The sequence below is a fragment of the Electrophorus electricus genome, chromosome 12, assembly GCF_041902795.1.
Source record: "Electrophorus electricus isolate QZ-2024a chromosome 12, ASM4190279v1, whole genome shotgun sequence".
In the NCBI taxonomy this organism is placed as follows: domain Eukaryota; kingdom Metazoa; phylum Chordata; class Actinopteri; order Gymnotiformes; family Gymnotidae; genus Electrophorus; species Electrophorus electricus.
In genome coordinates, this window is record NC_137508.1 from 2,708,387 (window position 1) to 2,728,272 (window position 19,886).

General features: G+C 43.4%; 1 protein-coding gene across 5 annotated transcripts in view; it reads right to left on the reverse strand.

Moving 5' to 3' along the window:
* The window catches only part of khdrbs2 (KH domain containing, RNA binding, signal transduction associated 2), a 64,294-nt gene extending 44,531 nt beyond the window's left edge, over positions 1 to 19,763 (reverse strand). For all 5 annotated transcript variants that reach the window (XM_081725174.1, XM_081725172.1, XM_081725173.1 and 2 more), the window contains exons 1-2: positions 19,468 to 19,763; positions 6,747 to 6,874 (exon numbers count right to left, since the gene is read on the reverse strand). In XM_081725174.1, coding sequence (XP_081581300.1) covers positions 6,747 to 6,874; positions 19,468 to 19,558 — 219 coding nt within the window. In that variant the 5' untranslated portion in view covers positions 19,559 to 19,763. The remainder of the gene's footprint in view (positions 1 to 6,746; positions 6,875 to 19,467) is intronic.
* Between the last annotated feature and the right edge of the window lie 123 nt (positions 19,764 to 19,886).

Genomic DNA, 19,886 nt, shown 5'->3' on the forward strand with positions numbered 1-19,886 from the left:
TTCAGTGCAGCTGTAAAGCAGGAAGCAGTCGTCCATGAAGGAGAGAGAGGGATGATTGGTCCCGTGCGTTACTGTGCCCACACCGAGCTACAGTGCTCGGCGCGCCAGGCACGCAGCGTCTGAGTAAACAAACAGCACATTAAGAGCGTCTCCGAGTCAGGAGGCCGACACCTTAAAGGACCCTTATCCATACAGATGAGACACAGCCTGCGCACTTTTCCGGCCTACGTTTCCCATGTGCCTGTGGAGAGTGGGCTTTACTACCTGAAGCCAAACAGAACTATCCTGCCCTCCGAGTCTGTTTGCCTGACAGAAAGGTCTGGAGATAATCAGGTTGGTTTATATGAATTATTGCAGTTCGGCAAACAGCCTGGCAGGCTGGTTTCCTCTAACTTTGGGGCATATTAGGACCTTTGTGAACGGCACTGGCTTGCTCCAAGTGTAGAGGTACACTTCCCTGAGTATGGCCCCGTGCCACAGCCCTCTCCTGAAGCCCATCTCCGGATACTGTGAGTATAACCCGTTATCTGAGCTTGTGTTCCCAGTTATAATAAACAGCCTCACCAAGAACTGGGCAGCCGCACACTCTAATTCCTAAAGAAGATACAACAGCTTAAATGCTGCTTCTGTCTTTGGCCGTGCTGCCGGGCTCTGCTCACAGGCTTATCTGAGTTAAACACCTTTGACTAGCCTGGTGCCCCTTTGGGACCAAGGATTTCTGCAGTAAGACAACAATAGGATTAGCCTGGTACACAGGACTCGTTGAAACCTCCATGTTAAGGTCACAATAACCGAAAACTGATAAGCCCAGAGTGTACGGGGACAACACGCAGGGGCAACGCATGAAGACGCCATTGTGTGTTTGATTGGTCCGTGTTTCCGCAGGTGCAGGGCTGCAGAATCCTAGAGTTCCACAGTGGCAAACACATTTGAAACGACTCACCAAAATGTCTCGGAAACGGTTGTGTAGTGCTGCTCAGCTATCGTAAAAAAGCACTTATTGTGCTATTTTGGGGAAGTCTGTGAAATTCCTCCTTGCATTAGTGTGGCAGTTTACAGCAATACATGGCACATTAGAACATTTCATAACCATTACGACTTATTCAAAGGATGAGACTAATGAGAAAGGAATGTAGACAAGAAAGCATTATCTCATCGTGATCGGAATTCTTTATTGTAACTTACAATGAATACCTGCCACTCCAATCTCCTCCTGAGTGGTGAGTTATGTGCTGATATAAACCATGTGAGCATCTGTGGGGTTCAACTTAACAGTCGTCCCAATTACGACAAAAAAAAGTTCTGCTCAAACTTAAATCTGTCCCCTGAGGTCTTAAGTCAGTCGCTCAAAAGTCTCGAAGCCTTTAAAGAGAGCTAGAGAGGTTTGATGCATGTTGAGCTTGCAAACTGTGACCATCTACATGGGAGCTTTAAATGTAGCAGCTGCTTTGATCCAGATGCTGATGCTGGTAGTCCCCCCCCCCCCCAGCGCTGGCAGCCTTACACCTGTTTGCCGGTTCTACCCTGTGCCCCAGCGGAGCGACAGCTCGGCTGTCTCCTCTAACTAAACAAACCTCCACCGCTGTGGACGACGTGGACACAGACTGTTCCGGATGAGTGAGGGCACTTCTCCGGAGGTGGCAAACACACACGGTGAGCTCAATTCCTATTACATATTCCTTTGCCCCGTTCAAACCAGCTGGCAAGGTGGCCTGGCTGATTTACAACCCACATGGAGCTGAGGCAGAGAACTACACTGTAGATCTCAATTTCCCAATACATATCCCAGTTATCTCCTTTCTAAGGCCTGTGATCAAAGTTGAATCATCCTCTATAGGGACAAGTCCTCAGACGGTCATAAAACAATTTGGCAGAAATATTCTGATGTGTTAAAAAAACAACAGCAAAAAAACCTCATAATCTTTCATGGATATTCCAAATCCTCCTTCTAAATCTTAACACAAGGGTTTCCATGGTGACGGTATCTATCATATTACTAGATAGCAACAAGGGTACTCCCATTCGTTACTCCACCCTGACTTCGATCGGCACGGGAGAGACATGCTCTAGGCTTGTATCTGTGCTCACAGGCGCCCCCCCCAATCCCCCCACCACAACCCACCCCACCCCACCCCCCGCACACCCTCGCCCACTCCCCTCTGCTCCTTGCCAGCAGGGACCATATTTCCCCGAGACCGCTAGCTGTTCCCCGCCAGCCCAGTTATGACACATCATACGCCGAGCTATTCATTAGCATACAGATAACAGACAGCAAGAGAGGGACTCTGTGTGGCTTTGTGCCGTTACAATGGAATGTGCGTGGAGCCAGAAGAGTAGGGCTAAACGCAGAAACAGGGGATGAAAGGTCTTCTTGATTTGCTGGACACATCGCGACCACCCAGAGGTTATTTTCTAGGTAAGCTGAGGCATCTGCAAAAATAAGGTATGCATAAATGGACACAAATAACAGCAAAATATTTGTAATGCTAATTTCAGTGAGGTTTGCAGAAAAAGCACAAAACATTGTTGGGGTCTACAGTAATAGCACAAATCACTCCATCAAGCATTGCATTGTCATTTTTTTCTGAGTATAGAATCACTCTGGATGATAGGCTGAGGAAAACAAAACAGACACAGGACATGCGGACCCTGACTACTGTAATCTCAGGAAAAGCACACCAGATTTCTGTGCACTAAGGCAGATTTTCAATGCTGCCCTCAGCGCTGCTTTGGTAAGCCTATGGATATACCTGCCAGGCCTTTATATATGTTCATTACCACAGAGTCGGACGCTATATCTTCTGTATTTACATATATACATATACATGAATATAAATTATACATATACATCAGTGTAGATTCATGTAGGAAAGTAATGAAAGTACCACTGAATTGTGTGGTTCCAAACAGTCATTATTTGTTATCTACCTCAGCGCAGGATCCTGGACATGTAATATATAGAACACATTCTGAGAAAATGACCACACGTCACATATTTTTAATGAGGCTTTAAATAAATAAGTAAAAAATAAGTATCAAGAAGCACCTAATTTTCATCTTGCTTGAGATTAAAATGTGGATTAGCAGTACATGTAGATCAGAATATGGAGCTGACAAAGTGGGACAGTAACAGTCTCCTATTCTCGGGCCAGTGCAAACTGGGCCAAGCTCTGACTACAGACAAACAGGCCCACAACAAAGTGGAAGAGAGGGAGGAATGAAAAGACATAAACTCCTTCATGCAAATGTGCGCGTTAAAGTCAGCCTACTTTAATAAGAACATCAAAGAAAGTCCGAGCAACTCGAGCCTGGCGTGAGCCGCAGCAGGGATGCTCTTCCTGGGAGACCGGCCCATTTAAGCACCAGCACACAGACAGAGAGTAGTCGTCCAGCGAGGATTAATTACACCCTCCCAGATAAGCCACTCGACGAGCCACTGGGCTTCTCTGGCTGAGGACTTCTACCTCGATTCCATGAATATCATTCTCTACACAAACCGGCTTTTCAGCTGATCCTCCAACCACCTAGTTAAAACGTATAACGCGCCACTTGAACGGTTGGCTTAGTCTAATTAGTTCCTAACCCTTTCTGCTCTCTCCATATCCTTTGGGCTGCCGGCCACATGGAGACCGTCAGCTGTTCCGTGTCAGTGCAGTCAGACACGGCATGTTTGTGGCTGTGTAGGCAGATATTTGATTGCCATTGTAGTGTGTCCCATGTAACCACACGTTCTCCACCTCAACACCTGCCACCGTCTGCCTCCCAGTACAGAGCTGATGTCCAGACCCCTCCCACCACCGGCGCTGTCTGCACAGAGTGTGCACGGACCCCTGCGCCAACCGCTCATGTGTGCCACAGCACCGGTGTGCACTCCAGGCCCGTGATGACCATCGCTTTGAATGAGTATTCTCTCTGCACAGATGATGCCATAAGTTCACACGTCACTAGGCAAAACGTGAGTAGTGACTCTCTCCCTTCCTGTACGGTAGACAGAAAGAGAGGAACAGCCATTAAGGTGAAAATAAAACAGTGGGTGCATGGATGAGAAATGATACAGTGAATCACCCCATTCTCAGCCCAGTCTATGGTGTAGAGTGATTTGCCGAAATACAAAACTCCAGCTCATCGTAATGTGGTACACATGAGGCCTGTTACAGAACAACGCAATCCAGTTGATATCTGCATTTCAGGAAAAGAACTAGGGAACTTTGTTACCATAACTACAGCACTACAGACCCTGTTAAAAAAAGATAGGCTAGGAGAAATAGACCCTGCTTGTTGTTCAGTTTAATCCCTTGGTATAAAACTTGTGTTTGTGTGTGTGTGAGGGGGAGGGGGTGTAGGTGTGTACATGTGTGTATGTCCCTACACACACACACAGACAACTTGACAAGATCCAGTAAAATGTCTACACACTACAGTGATTCGGTATTTAGTTGCAGTGAGAAAGTAGGGCAGACGTGAGCTTGTGTTGAAGTCCGGCAGAGGACTTCTCTTCATGGTTCTCTGTCCAGAAACCCACTTAGCTTTAACATATGGGGAGTAACATAACTGCACCGTGTGCTGACTTCAAATGTACTTACTGCATTACATCTACAGCTCAAATGTACCTGCTGCATTACATCTACAGCTCAAATGTACCTACTGCAGTACATCTACAGTTCAAATGTATTTACTGCAATACATCTACAGCTCAAATGTATTTACTACAATACATCTACAGCTCAAATGTATTTACTGCAATACATCTATAGCTCAAATGTACTTACTGCAATACATCTACAGCTCCTGAACGTCAGTGGAACAGCACATAGGATCTAATATTTGCATGCTAATGCCGGTCAATGTTTTATTCAACAGCATTCTGCCTCCTAGTTTAGACAGAAATAATGTCCATTGTAATATCATCATTAATATCACGCACACACACACACACACACACACACACACACACACACACACACACACACAGCTGAAACCTGCTTCCACACTTCCTGAAAGTTCTGAAAACACAGCCCTGCCAGGACAGCCAATCAGCACATCACACAGCTGAATTCTGGTCAGAATTTCTGCAAAAGGGCACACCCACACAACACTGAGCTCTTTGTGGGAGTGTCAGTCATTATGTCATATTTTAGCACTATACCACAATTTCAGATGAATCACACAAAGCAGCCTTTCAAAAGACTTCAACCAACATAATCCAGCTATTGGTACATATTTGAAAAAACCATAATCATCCAGAACCCAAACTGTTTTGTTTGATAATAGGTTTCAATGGCTCAGCTGGGGTCTGTGAATAAAAGTAAAGTAGACACTAAGTGCATGGGGGGGAGGGATTTCCACCTCTTCCACTGACTTACAAACAGTAATAGGACACAAAATTGATAGTGCTGGTAGATAAAAAGATTTCCTGCCTCTTTAGCTTCCTGCACAAATCATTTATTGCAAAGCTACACGGGTACAGGAAAACATATTTCTCAGCCAGTGTTAGCTTGGGAACTAGCTGATTAAAAGATTAGTAAAACAACAACAACAACAAAAAACATGATAATGAAAATAACAGAATACATACCAAATGTCCACACAGGGAGATAAAGAACTGTCTGAATATTTTAAGTTTTGCAAAAAAATAAATAAATCTGATATTAATTATTGATGATGCTCCCTAGCCTGGACTACATCTCCCAGCATCCACCTGTTGCCAGTTCCCCTGCCACTCAACCCAGATCACTCAATGAGCACACTGTCATCAGATCCCCCCTCCTGACATCTGACCGTTGTCACCTGTTCATCATCAAGGGCCTGTCTACTTAAACCTCTCTGTGTCTCCATGTTCCTTGTGAGGCATTGCCATAATTATCTCATGTGTACTGAGCTGTCTCCCTGCCTGTTACTCTAGTTTTGGCCTGTTTTCCCACCTGATTGCTGCCTCCATCTTACCCCTGTTGGAGAGACACCCTGGACTGTATCTCTGTTCACCCTGCTGCCTGCTCCATCTTCTGGATGCCTTCTCTGTGGCCACTGCCCTTTATTTGTTTACAACTCTGGAGAACCCTTTTGTAAATAATGCAAACTCTGCTCCTCATATCTGCCAGCGTCTGGTTCTGACCTGTTACGTGACAAATGAAAACAATACAGCAAAAGGAATCTGCATAACCATAAAACAAAAGTGTAAGGTTTGCTTGTGCAACGTGGAACACAAGAGAATCGGTACTGTCCTGACATATATTGTCCAAGCTTTCAACAGCATCGTGGCACCTTCATGATGGTAACACTGATTTAGGGGTTCTGTCATCATAAATGTTCCCATTTATGCATAATATGGTAAAGAAATATATTATACTCTGATTATACTGCAATTACATTGTGATAATATCGTAATACACATATAGCAAATGTGATGTGCCTCAAAATATATTAAAATCACATTATGTGGCTACTTGGTTAAAAATGGCTCTGCATTATTTTCAGGAAATTTCTTTCTGTCAGTTAAATTCTGTCACTGGCAAAACACTGTAAATCTTGACAACTAGAGAAGACGTTGATTAGGGGGCTCACAGCACACAGATAAAAACGTGATTTATTAGAAGGCTCATTTGTCAATTGACACCTTTTGCAATATCAGTATTGCGAAAGCTAGAATTGCGATCACAATTAACAAGTGATATATTGCGCAGCCCTACTGTTCCCTGTTCCCACTCTCAGAATTTCCATAAGAGAGCCCTGCAGGGCATAGATCTTACCTTTGGATACTGCTGCACTGGAATGAGCACTCTCTCTGACAGCTTGATGTTTTTGTTACTGATGACATCCAAGTATTTTTTCACCTCCCCATCTTTTCTGAGTTCGCCCCCTTCGTATTTTTCGATTTCTGCAACAGAATAAACAATGAGCCTTGAGATGTGTTCCAAGTTTGGGTCAAAGAGTCGCTTAGCCTTTTCCCGTTATTTGTCTCTGAGCACAATGAGACGTGCTCAACAAAATAATGCGGATGGAAAGTATTTTGTCTTCCTGAGTTATCTGTGCAGCAGGCACTCTCAGACTTTACACCCAAACTATTCTGTGAGCAAAGACCCAAGGTGGATGCCAGAGAGGCAGCCTATTTGTTTCTTGGGTCTTTAAACGTGTATTACCCAGTGCAGAAGGTTAATCGTATCCAAATGTTAAAATTATGTTGTAGATGTCACCCGTCACATTAAGTCCACTAAACACTTGTTAGCAAGAAAGACACAAATTGAAAACCTGCTGTGCAAAACAGTAACATTTCTTGGTTGGGGAATTTTACAGTGCTTTGGAGAATTGAGCTGAAGATGGAGCAGACACACAACATTAAGGAGCCCAAGAATGAAGCTGTCACTGGGCTTCCTAGGGGGATTCCCCCGCCGTCACAGGTAAAGTAATGCTCCGCAGAATTAAGAATTATGAACCCGTGCCACTCTTGTAGAACAACACAGCAGAGACCTAAGCCTGGGAAAAAGGGAGAGAAATGTGGGAGCGGAGGAGAGAAAGAAGAGAAAAGACAGGGAGAGGAACAGAGACAAAGGAGGAGAGAGAAATAGAAGAAAAGTGAGGGAGAAAGGAGAAAGGGGGAGGGAGAGAAAGAAGTAAAAAGAGAGCCTGATGGAGAGGGACAGAAAAAAGAGGGGGAAGGAGAGAGAGGGAGAGGGAGAGAAGAAGGAAGAGCATGGCAGGAGAAGCTCATTATTTCTCACCTCTGCTACAGCTCGCTCAGCATCCTCTACCTGCTGCAAATCACATTCCTCCACCACTCGCACTTGTGCATGCAGTGTGGATTTATGCAGGAAGGGCCTCCATGTGTGTCAGCCCCACCCAGATGCTTGCGTTCAGCCTTCAGAAAAGAGCCGGTCTCTCGCCGTGCCTGCGTCGGTGACAGATCAGCGGCGCAGTATCCAGCTCGCCTGAAGCGCTAAGGCTGCTCTTTGTCCACACGTGTAGTTACAATAAAACACACTCTCAGCGGGGATCCTCTATTACAATTATCTGTGTGCCCTAGGCAGCCTACATTTGTTAGCGGAGGGTTATTCTGACAGTGACCTTAACCAAGCTATGAAAATATTGGCAGAAAAAAACCCAAACTATTCACACAACTGTTGATATTTACAGATAGTATCAGAAAGCTGTTAATAAAGGAGTTGAAATGGATGCCTATAAATCAACAAACTAATGAATGAACATAAAAATTCAAATAGAATCTAATCACTATATGACAAACACATCATACGTGTCCCATTTTCCTGGACAGAAGTGGCGAACGAGACCTGCTAGTTCGGGATAGACTGGCAGAGCCATCAAGAGAGCGCGCTAGCCCAACACACATCCTAATGACACACACTTCTTCCATAAATGCAGAGTCATGATCTTTTAACTTCCATGTCTCGGGTTTCCCAGCGTGAAAACACAGAGGATCCTTAGAAATGCTTCACTCACAGCACATGGCAAGCATCTCGGTCTCGCCACACTGGATGACTCTTTGAAACATGACGGGACCTCTTTTAGTCTGTCACTCATGGCGAAGAGCCAGTCTGGATTGGAACACGCTATCCGACTTCCTTGTTCTCTCTCTCGCTCTCTCTCTCTCTCCGCTCTCCCTCCCGCTCTAACGGAAGGCACAAAAGAAGTCAAACTGAGCTGAAAATGAGAGACAGCCTGCGAGTGAGACCTAACAATGAGGGACAGCGTGCGTTCGATTTACGAGAGTCTGAGGCGAAACGTGGCTGAGGACACCTCGCTTGTAAACCTGCTTTTGTGTCCCTCGGCAGTGAAAATACAACTTCGTGGCGTCTTAAATTAACGCTGTCATTCCAGAACACCCTAAAAGACCGACGGGGGCCTGAATGAGAGACAGGAGTAGCGTGTGACCGGCAGCCTCTAGCCGGCTGACGTGCTGAGCCCTGGTCCGGTGCTGCTCCGATGCAGCTGTCCTCACACACCATCATTGGACAATGCTGAGCAGACCTGTAATGATGTTACTTTATCAATGCACTTAAGATTTCATTTTCTTTTCTCCCTGATTCACATTGAGCAAGGGAGCTTTTAAACGGAATTTCATCATTTACTCCCAAACCAAGCAGTCAGGCAGTGTATAAAGAATGTTGTTAAGGGCAATAAAGAAAAGTATTTGCATGGTCAGGGAGTCAAAAACTGTAGGAAAGCCTGTGCAGTGACCATTAAGGCTGGCGTCTCTTGAATGCTACCACTGTGATATCATTTCAGTTTCAGAATATTACAACATTCTGTGCAACTTCTATTATTACCCTTTGAAATGTGGATTGTAGCCTGGGCCAGCACCCTCTGTGTCACTGATTCACTGAGCCTGGTAAAGAAAATATTCTTAAAGGCACTGTATACAGTCAATCCCTCAGCTAAACTCAGTGTATAGAACATAAAGCATACAAAAATGTCAGTGAAAATGCAGAAAATTTGAGATAGAATCTACAGTATGTTTTTCATACTAAAAGCAGGTTATAGTTCACTAGTAACTTTGACTTAATGCACTAGTAAGGGTCACTGTGCTGTTCTTTATTTGATGTGAATCCTGGCACTGACCTCTGCTGCTGCAGGATCAGCTGCAAACACACGGACGCACGCACACGCGTGGGCGGACACACCCTAGATTTACGGACTTCCTTCCTTCCCAAACATTAAACTCACCAAGCTGTGTAAGTCTAGCCTGCATCTCACTTTCAAGGTGAAAAACCAAGACATATTCTGACCTAGAAATCAGTACAGTACACACTTTAATAACCAGCACTATGATGTGCAAATAAACTGGCATGAGAACATATTCTTTGAGATGTCAGGGAAAGGCAATTTTTAAAGTCATGAATATGCATATGGTAACTAATATTGTTTTCAGCTGATTGGTGCTGTTTGTTTATTACACATTAGAGGTGCTCCACCTTTCCTGGACATGCTTTTCCTGTTCCTCACCCTGTGATTTTGTCTTTGCCGTGGAGTGTTAGCTTGAGGAATATTACTACACCAACCTAAATGAGCCTCAGGGATTTGTGTCTTTTTGGACTTCTTGTTGCACTGGACATACTGCTCAGCACAGAACCATACCAAATCATGTGCTGTTCTCGTACAAAAGGTGTCTCAAATGTGAGATGAAGCACTATTCGCTTTTTCCCAGCCAAAAAAAAAGACCTTCAAAAACAGTTTTTAAAGTCCATGTATGCTGACAGTAATATTGTTCAAATATTCATATTGCCTTGGCACTGAATTTTAGCAGACACTAATAAGTCCTGGCTGCACAGTAATGATGATTTCAAGATTTTTTGAAGGGGTAGGAAAACTCATTGCATGTTGCTGTTTGACCTCCATACTACAAAGGACGCCTCATCATTCTCTTCCTAATTAGAATAAATCTTTGTCGGCACAGGCAGTACAGCTCCTTGTCTGCGCCCGAAACAAGGAGAGAGAGAGAGAGAGAGAGAGAGAGAGAGAGAGAGAGAGAGAGAGAGAGAGAGAGAGAGAGAGAGAGAGAGAGAGAGAGAGGGAGAGAGAGCAATGAAGCTTTAAGACGTTACTGGTGGACAGATGTCAACCCAGCAGGGTCCGGTAGCTTTCAGGGAGCCGTAGCAAAGTTATGCCACCGAGTGACGCTAATTAAGTCAAGAGAGTAAAAAAAAATTCTGAATTTCTGTTACAAGAGAATACACTACTGCTCACATGAAGCTAGAAATTAAAAGAGCAATGTATGGATCTTGCTCTTCCAACACCCCCCCCCCCCCCCCCCACACACACACACACACACTCTGTATCTCTGAGATAAACCAAAAATACCCACAGATCACATTCCTGTGCTTTTCATTAGCGCTCCTTCTTCTCCAAAAGAGTAATAGCTCTCGTGATCGTAATAAGGTTCCTTAATTGAACCTTTGCCTGGGGCCTTTTACACCCAGTACTGGACAGCAGAAATTGTGCGTGTGTGTGTGTGTGTGTGTGTGTGTGTGTGTGATGCTCTAGACGCAGACAGCATTTCAGCCTGATGCATTAGCTCCAAGCAAACATGTGGATGGAGTAGGACAGGAGTCTCAGAGGACTGTAGCAGAGGGGGCGCTGTGGTAGACTGTTTGATATCATCAGTGATAATATTCCATATTTCACGTTTCCCTTTTCTTTGACAGTAAAGTGTAAATTGGCAACTGCCACACACACACACACTGAAGACCCATAAACAGCACAATTTAAGCATGTTACATTTCAGTTTAACCTGTTGCAGTTTAACATGTCAACACACCACAAGTCTCATGAACATGATATTTAGGATGTGTTCATACTTGTAGTTCGGTTCCCTTGGTCCGGACCAAACAAGAAAATTATACACCGATAGATTTTTGCGCTTGTTTGCTTAGCGGTTCACACTTGTAAATTTGCAATCGAACCAAAATAAGTGTATTTTAAAAATAACGTATGACGCACGCAGTCTATGGGCTTAATGCACTTATCGGAGTTGTGCATATCTGGTGGTATTTCTACCATCTGGAAACAGCAAGAGGTGGTAAAATGGATAAACGCTTCAAAACAGCGCCAGAAATTCCTCCGCTGCAAGCACCCAAAAGGGTACGCTGCAGAGAGAAGACGACATACATTTCCGATGCCTCTTGCAAACTGTAACGGCAAACTCCTTTTTTTTTTCTTTTTCTTTTTTTTTTTTACTTTCGATGCACTGTTCTGTCGCGGCGATTTTAGTATCGCATCTTGTGATATCACGTCCCGTGTTCGGTTCGTTTTGTGTTCAGACTTCAAACGAACCGCACCAGAATTCTAGAAACTGACCGAGACTGCCCAGGAGTCCGTTCGCTTAACTGGTGCGCACCCAGAGTTCGAAAGGAAGCGTTCACACTAACGAAGCCCACTAACAGAGCAATTGCACCCGGGGTCGTTTGAATCAAACCACAGCTAATTGGAAAGCTATTTGTAAATTTGTGTGTGAACGCTAAGCAAACCGGGACTAAAATGTAACTCACTGTCTTGTTTGTTCCGGACAAACGGAACCGAACTACAAGTATAAACACAACCTAAATGTCCTGTTCATGAGACTTGTGGTGTGTTGACATGTTAAACTGAAACAGGTTAAACTGAAATGGAACATGTTTAAATTGTGCTGTTTATGGTTCTTCAGTGTGTGTGTGTGTGTGTGTGTGTGTGGCAGTTGCCAATTTATACTTTACTGTCAAAGAAAAGGGAAACGTGAAATATGGAATATTATCACTGATGATATCAAACAGTCTACTACAGCGCCCCCTCTGCTACAGTCCTCGGAGACTCCTGTCCTACTCCATCCACATGTTTGTTTGGAGCCAAAACATCAGGCTGAAATGCTGTCTGCATCTAGATCATCATACACACCCCACACACGCACGCACACACACACACACACACACACACACACACACACACACACACACACACACACACACACACACACACACACACACACACACACACAGTTTCTGCTGTCCAGTACTGGGTGTAAAATGCCCCAGGCAAAGCTTCCATTAAAGAACCTTATTAAATAAGGCAACCAAATTACAAGAATGAACACACCCTTAGATCTCCAAGAAGTCTTGTCAGATGGAATACAGTAGCTAAAGAGGCTGCCCTTCCATAGGCAGGGCAGGAAGTGGAGCCCAATGTGAAGCTTGGGCAGGGGACATAGCACAAGCAAGTTCAGCAGTGGGCACTTAATCTCAAAAAAGTCAAGAAAAAAGCCAGACGGAGAAATCTTACCAGAACTGCTCACAAACATCAGACTGAAGTAACCGAATATAATGATTCCATAGGATCCAAGAGAGAGAGAGACAGACAGGGAGAAGTTCCCTCACGCTTCTGAGAAGGGTATCAGGACATCTGTCCATTTCTACAGTGGAACGACAATATTGTGATAGCCAGCATTAACCTATTAGCCTGCACATGACTGTTCTGTGGATGGGAAATCCTGTTTAATGGGTTTTGAGATAGAGTGCTTTCATCCACAGCTGATCCTATAATCACGTTGCATTTTCCCTCGTAACCCTCATTCCACAAACAGAGGTGGTTAGTCATTGGTTTGGTTGATGGAGATGGTCTGCAGTATATCAGACTTTTATTTTTAACCATGCAATCTATAGAAGTGATGTTTATACTGCCAGAAAAACAATTTAAGCTAACAGCCTTCTTATCAGATCATATCTGAAGTGTAACAATAAAGTGCATTTATTTCCATTAGGATCATGTCTCCTAAACACAAATCAATTTGGTTTATTGTTAAAAGCAAAGTAGGGCACAGGGATGTTTTTTTTCCCCCACTCACTCATTAGTTGTCGTTTGAGACCCCACATACTGGACCATATGTTTAGAGTCGGTGCGTACTCACCGATGAAATCCGCTACCCTGGCGCGGTTCCATGGCGTGGGTGCCAGGTCTCTCCAGAACACGCTTTGCTTTCACAACACATAAAATCAATGCAGCCTTATAGAAAAGAGCTCTGGGCAGATGCTTGTCCCAGCAGTGGAGCCCTTTTTTAGCAGAGGAAAATCTGAAGGGCAGGCACAGACATTCAGGATGAATCCTGCTCACCATGGGCCAGGACAGGAGCAGCACAAAGCACACTCCCCTCTCACAATGCATTCAGAAGCACGAAAGATCAGAAGGCCTGAAGCGTACACCCCATGTCTGATTTAGATTGCAGCGTTCTTAATCCAGACATTATTGTTCTCGTAGCAGTTGAGACGGGTTTCTCTTTGGCTTGAGATGCCATGGGAAGCCCTGCTCATCATGGCGCATTCAAAGAGAAATGTGGGAAGGAGTTGAGATGAGCATATCAATGCCTAGTTCTGTACTGCATTTCCTGTTGAGCTGTTTTAGGTGAAATTCCCTTTATACTTCAATGGCACTTCAACACTTTACAATGCACTGACATTTCATGGCATTTATTTCTTTATTTTCTGAAATTAACTGTTTGTAGTATAGGTCTTGCAACAGCAGTGCAAAATTAAATTAGTTAACATTTAAAATCTCCCCACTGTCACCAAGCTACTGTAAATCAATAAAAAAAAAAAAACTCTAGAGCAAACTTCAAAAAAAGAAGCACTGTCCCCTAAGTTTAATTAAGAATTATCGCAGTGCTGTGGGATTCTGCAGCAGCGATGAACTTAACAGGGCCTGCGAGTTCATAAGCGTGAGGCAGGGATGGGAGACAGCACCCTTGCCCAAGAGCTTTTCTGCCAGTCTTCATAAGAGGGATGAGGGCATATGCCTGCCTCCTCCTCCTCCTCCTCCTCCCTGCTGCCCCCTCCACCTGCACCACCCTGCTCCTCGTCGCCATCATGCTCAACACCTGGCTCTCATCACCAGTTTCCCCTGTAAATAAATATAAATGATGATTGCATGACGTGTTTGGATTCTGACGACGGCTGTGCTTGTTCGGTTTTTGTTTTATTGCAATTGCACCCAAGCTGGCCTGTATCTCTGGAGAAACCCCTTACTGTTACAGTACCTTTGTAGGATTCCAGAGTAAACAGACCTACCTTGTATCATCTACTGAGCAGATAAATATGGACAACATGGATGCAGTGATAAAATCGCAGTGTTGGGGAGCTCTTTTACTCTCCCAGTTCCAAAAGAGAATGTGCTTTTGTTTCAGCTCTGTTGCACTTAAGTGTGTAGGGGTGTAAGACTTCTCTCTTGTGGTGGCTGTGTGTTATTTCAGTCACACACAGCTGTTTTTCACAATCCTTCAGTCCATTCCTTTATTCTGTTTTTGAAATCCATCTATTGCACAAGAATGTACTACTATTATACAAAAGAATATTTTCTGAAACTATCCAGGGTTAATAATAACTAGGAACCTGTGATGGTTGGTAATTAACATACAAGTTCTAGTTGTTCTCAGAATAGTATTCTCAATATGTCATCCCTAAGGGTTCTCGGATAATCTATCCTGAAAAAAAATCTAAATCCCAGAAGCCCCAAGCCACATAATCAAGGGCGGGCAGCAGAGCTCTGGTTACCTGGCTCCGCTGTGTTGCCAGCTGGAGGCTTGGACTAGGACACCCCAAACAGAAATGCTCAAATCTGAGTCTGCCGCTGGGGCAAGGATGCATGGGGTAAGGAGGCAGAGGCTGGTCTTGTGCACCGCAAACACAACACACACAACTGTACGCCCAACCACAGCAGCTGCCCCAGCGTTATAACATATGATAATCAGGCTCTGCAGCTCCAACTGAACCCATTTCAAAAGTAATACTGTGGGATGCTGCTCACCAAGCCGTCCCGGGCCACAGCACCCCTGAAGGAGCACAAGGACTGTCTCCTACATCACAGCGACAGCACGCTTACCAGGCATCTGAGAGATAAACCTCCACCGTTTCACTGCGAGTTATACTGTGTATGACTATGTATGTGACGAATAAACCAAACTTGAAACAATGACAATCAGGTACATAACCCTTTGCATACAAACACCACTGGGCCAGATCAGCTTCAAGAGGACTCTCTTACACGTGTTTTAGAGAACAGAGTTGCAAATAAAAATATACGATAAATAAACTGAGCCAGGGGCAGCCTTGGAATTGACAGAAGCCATTTTCAGCATAAAGGTCAAGGCAAATACGGTCAATTACACGCCATCTTATTTCTAGTGTAATCAAAGTGTGTCTGCCACTTCCCTCTTACCAGCCCCTGCAATTACAGAATACCCAACCAGATCCCTGAAAGAATTTCTAATGAGATTCTAATAATAACATAGAGTTGTTGGATTTTATTAAAATCAATTCACAAGAAAAGATATGGCTACAAATCCCACCCTCAGCCCTAGCCTTTATCACATGGAACTTTTTGTTCCAAGTCATGGCCCTCGTTTAGGACAAACCTCTCAGCAGTCACGGCCCTGTTTTAGCCGCCATTAGTCGCCATGTAACTTGGCACTTCTGCTCTGCTGCTCTATTAAATTATTAAAAATGTTTAATAAATGGTTTTTTATTAACAACATAAATAGTCTTACAATTTCAACACTGGCTACTGTCTCGTTCCTACTGAGGTTCTAAATGTTCAGTTAGGAAGTCTCTCCCTCTCCTTCCTCCACAGTAGAAAACTCGATGCCCGGCCTGTCGGAATCTCATTGCATCAAACAGCAACTTTATCAGGAACAAAAGCATCAAATTGCATCAAATAGCTGATTGCAAAATTAGAGGTTGTTTAGTTGTGCCGAAAACACCATGAGGATGGACTGGGGAGATTTCGCAGGGGTCAAAGTGCCGGTCACGGTACATGCACTGCTCACAAGCTCGTCTCTGCTGGGGTTCGGAGGGAATGAACATGTCTGGACAACATGCTTCGGCAAATAAAAGCTGGCAGAGGGCCAGCAGCTCAGGATGTGATTCAAACAGACTGTTAAGGCCATGACTAAAGCTTAACTATGACTGAGACAGCTGTTTTACTTCTGGGGCCCCAGTAGCAGCACCATTTAGCACCGTTTTCTGTCTCTTCCAAAATGTGTCCATATTAATGAATATGCATTTCTGTCTAGTTTGCACTTTTGGGTGTGTTTATACCTACCAAGCAGAGGGGCATTCATAAACACATGAAGAAAAAAGCCAATTTACATACCCATACATAATATGGCACTGGTATTTCCTTAAAGCCAAAGCTGAAAATGAACACAGGTGGAATCTTCTTTAGATGTTCAAACAATGTTTTTCTTGCAGCAGCCAAGCGGCTTTTTAGATCTTTTTTTCGCACTAAAAGTGCTTTGGATAATCTGATATGAGAACAAACAGTATACAAAATTCAGCCTGTCTTTCTATATGACATGTAGAAACATTCTGGACCAACACAGATATTTGATAGAAAAATTAGAAATGGCTTTTTTCTTATGTGATTTTAATATAAATGGGGCATTAGCTTCAGAAAACAGCTTACATTCACCTCATATACCTTGTAGTTATATTATGGAGTCAGTGATTGGCATTAATCCTTGATCAAATTGCAAGCAATAATATTCTAAATGTTTTGATGTGTACAAATGACCACATCTGTTGCCAACTGCATTAATTTATTCGATAGTACACAAATTATTTATTACCCCCTTGCTGAAATGTTAGATCTTGATCAATCTATAAAGATAATGACTTTCAACTTATTTCATGGTATTCAAAAGTGCAGATGATGGTTCAATTGCATAAAACATCTCTCATCCAGCCAATGGCATTCAATTGTCCATAATGCATTTGCAACTCAAAATTAGACCAATGAGGATGGCAAATTTGACAGGGCCAGGGGTAGACTCTGGAAAACACCAGTAAAGGAACGACCACAAGGAGCTTCCGTAAGGGATGTCATAAAGGATGTCATAAGGGAAGTCATAAAGGATGTCATAAGGGATGTCATAGAGACCAAATCATTGATTCTGCAAAACAAGGTCAATTTAGCACGTCTTTCAAAGCATTAGCCTCTCTTAACTTCAGCTGCACCACACTAGCAAACACATTCATCATCCCTGCCTGAAAAAAGGGGCAAAACCCTCCAGCTGTCGTGTATGTCATGGCACTGAGGTTGCGTTTCACTCCAGGGCTTGCTCTCGTGCTCGTTGGGCTTGCTCGCTTGCTCTCTCTCTCTCTCTCTCTCTCTCTCTCTCTCTCCGTTTTATTCTGATGAAGAAAGAGAATGAAGCGTACACTACTGCACACATCCTACACTCAGAAGTTAAGGCTACTCAGATGGAACAGCACTCTGAATCTAATCACGCCTGAATGGGTGAATAATGTGATGTCAATTTTTTAACCTTTAGGAAGAGCAAGCATCAAAGATCACTTGCGATAGCATCACTATCACTATGAGTAGCATTTTGACAAGGAGAGATGTTTTTCATAATGCTTGCGCTAATGAAAGCACAAAGTAGCATATTATAAATATATGTTGCATATTCAATCATTTTAAGAGTCAGAAAATAAAAACATACTTTCAATGCCCCACACAACATTTAGTAATATACAAAATTGGGATCAAAGTCTTAATGAGGTGTTAGAACATGAAAAAAAAGCAAAATTATCTTTCTGTAAGATGAAACCATTCTATCTCTCCTAATACATAACAATATACCTGATAGTTTGCTGCAGTTATTTCTTGTTATTATTTATATTAGTAGTAGTAGTAGTAGTAGTAGTAGTAGTAGTAGTAGTAGTATTACTATTATTGTTGTTGTTGTTGTTTATTGGTTTGTGCTGTGTTGTTCAATTCCTGTGTTAATAAACCACAGGAATAATTAATTTCTTTTTGACCTTCAAATGAGTGATCAGGATATTTACTACATTATAAGCACATAATAATCTGACAGGTCAAACGATTTTGTAAAAATGGTACGAATGTTCTCTGGAAACTGTATTTGTTTACACTCTAACCTTCTCTTTTACCATGCTAGCAAGATTCTTCAAATGCACAAATTGTCAGAAAAATAGAAATGTGTCATTTTGTTAATGGAAGAGTTCAGTAAACCCAAAAATTATCTCAAGGGGGATACAGTGATGTTACACAATAATTCATCATTATTATGTCAAAAAACCCGATAATACATTATTTGCTGTCAATTCAGCACAGTATGAAAATAAGACATAAAATGGCAGTTTTACTAGGCGTCTACTACAGTTCTGAACACACGTATTTTGAACACATTATATCTCATTAGCAATAGAACTACATTGATGAGAGTATATCAGTGTCTCAGATCCATGCTTCCTTTGGACAATTCACATTTTCTTACAATGTAACCTAAATTAGGAGTTAAGTTTAAGTGTAAGTATGTTATATTAACACCTTATAGCCGAGGGAACAGGCACAAAAATAGTATTGATTATAAATTATAACCGTTAAAAAGAAAGTTTCCTCTCACAAAACCCCGGACCCGTGCACTCGATGATTTCGTCTTCTCTCTTTTCTGGTAATAGATAAAACAGGTATTTTATTGTCGCTCAGGATAAAGAATATGGTGACACTTTAGATCTCTGATGCACGGTGTTTCCCTCTAGAGCCAGGACGCCTCGTTCGGATGTCTTTTATACGAAGTTTACCACAACAATTTGCATCGACGAAAAGCCAAAAACTCGAATAATTAGACAGAGCCCATCCCCACCTTTGAACAAACGTGTCCTCACTATACTTCAGAGATGCTGCCAGCACACCTGGGGGCAGGCTTCTTGCCTCCTAACAGCATGGCGGGTAGACACCTGCACCGAGGCACGCCTGTTTCGTCCGGTGTTTGAAAACGCAGATGCATTTTAATTTGCAAGTCCAGATAAACATTTATGAGAAAATGCCAACGATTGCAATGGCTTCGTAAACCTCACACGATAAAACGCACACCTGGTGATAATAGACTAGGAAGAACAATGAAGACATACTGCACATGTATACGACGCAAGCAGAATGATGAGCAGTGATGGGTGAGATCAACAATCCTGTTACCTTCGGCGAGAAGGCGCATGGCGTGTATAAAAGACGGGTCCAGGCTTTCCTTCTCGGCCATCAGCTCTGGTAAGTACTTATCCTGCTCCATCACTGGACACCTCTCCCGAGCACGGTACGTGCAGGTGAGACGACAAAAGTGTCGAGACACGGGATGAATATTTTTGAAGCGTCAAACAGCTGATGGACTGCCACCACTGAAGTCGTTAGTCGTGCGCGGTTAGTGCACAAGTGTAAAAGCATTCAGCGCTGTGCGCCCATGTCCTAGCGCTCGGTTTAAACGCAATACTCGCCTCCGAAACCTCCCACCTTAGCCGCGGAACCGGCGCTGTCGCCCCGCCCCACTGTGTCCGGATTGGCTACGTCGGAGATCCGATTTCTGTCAGACGCCAAATGGCCTCAGTGCTGCCTAAATAATA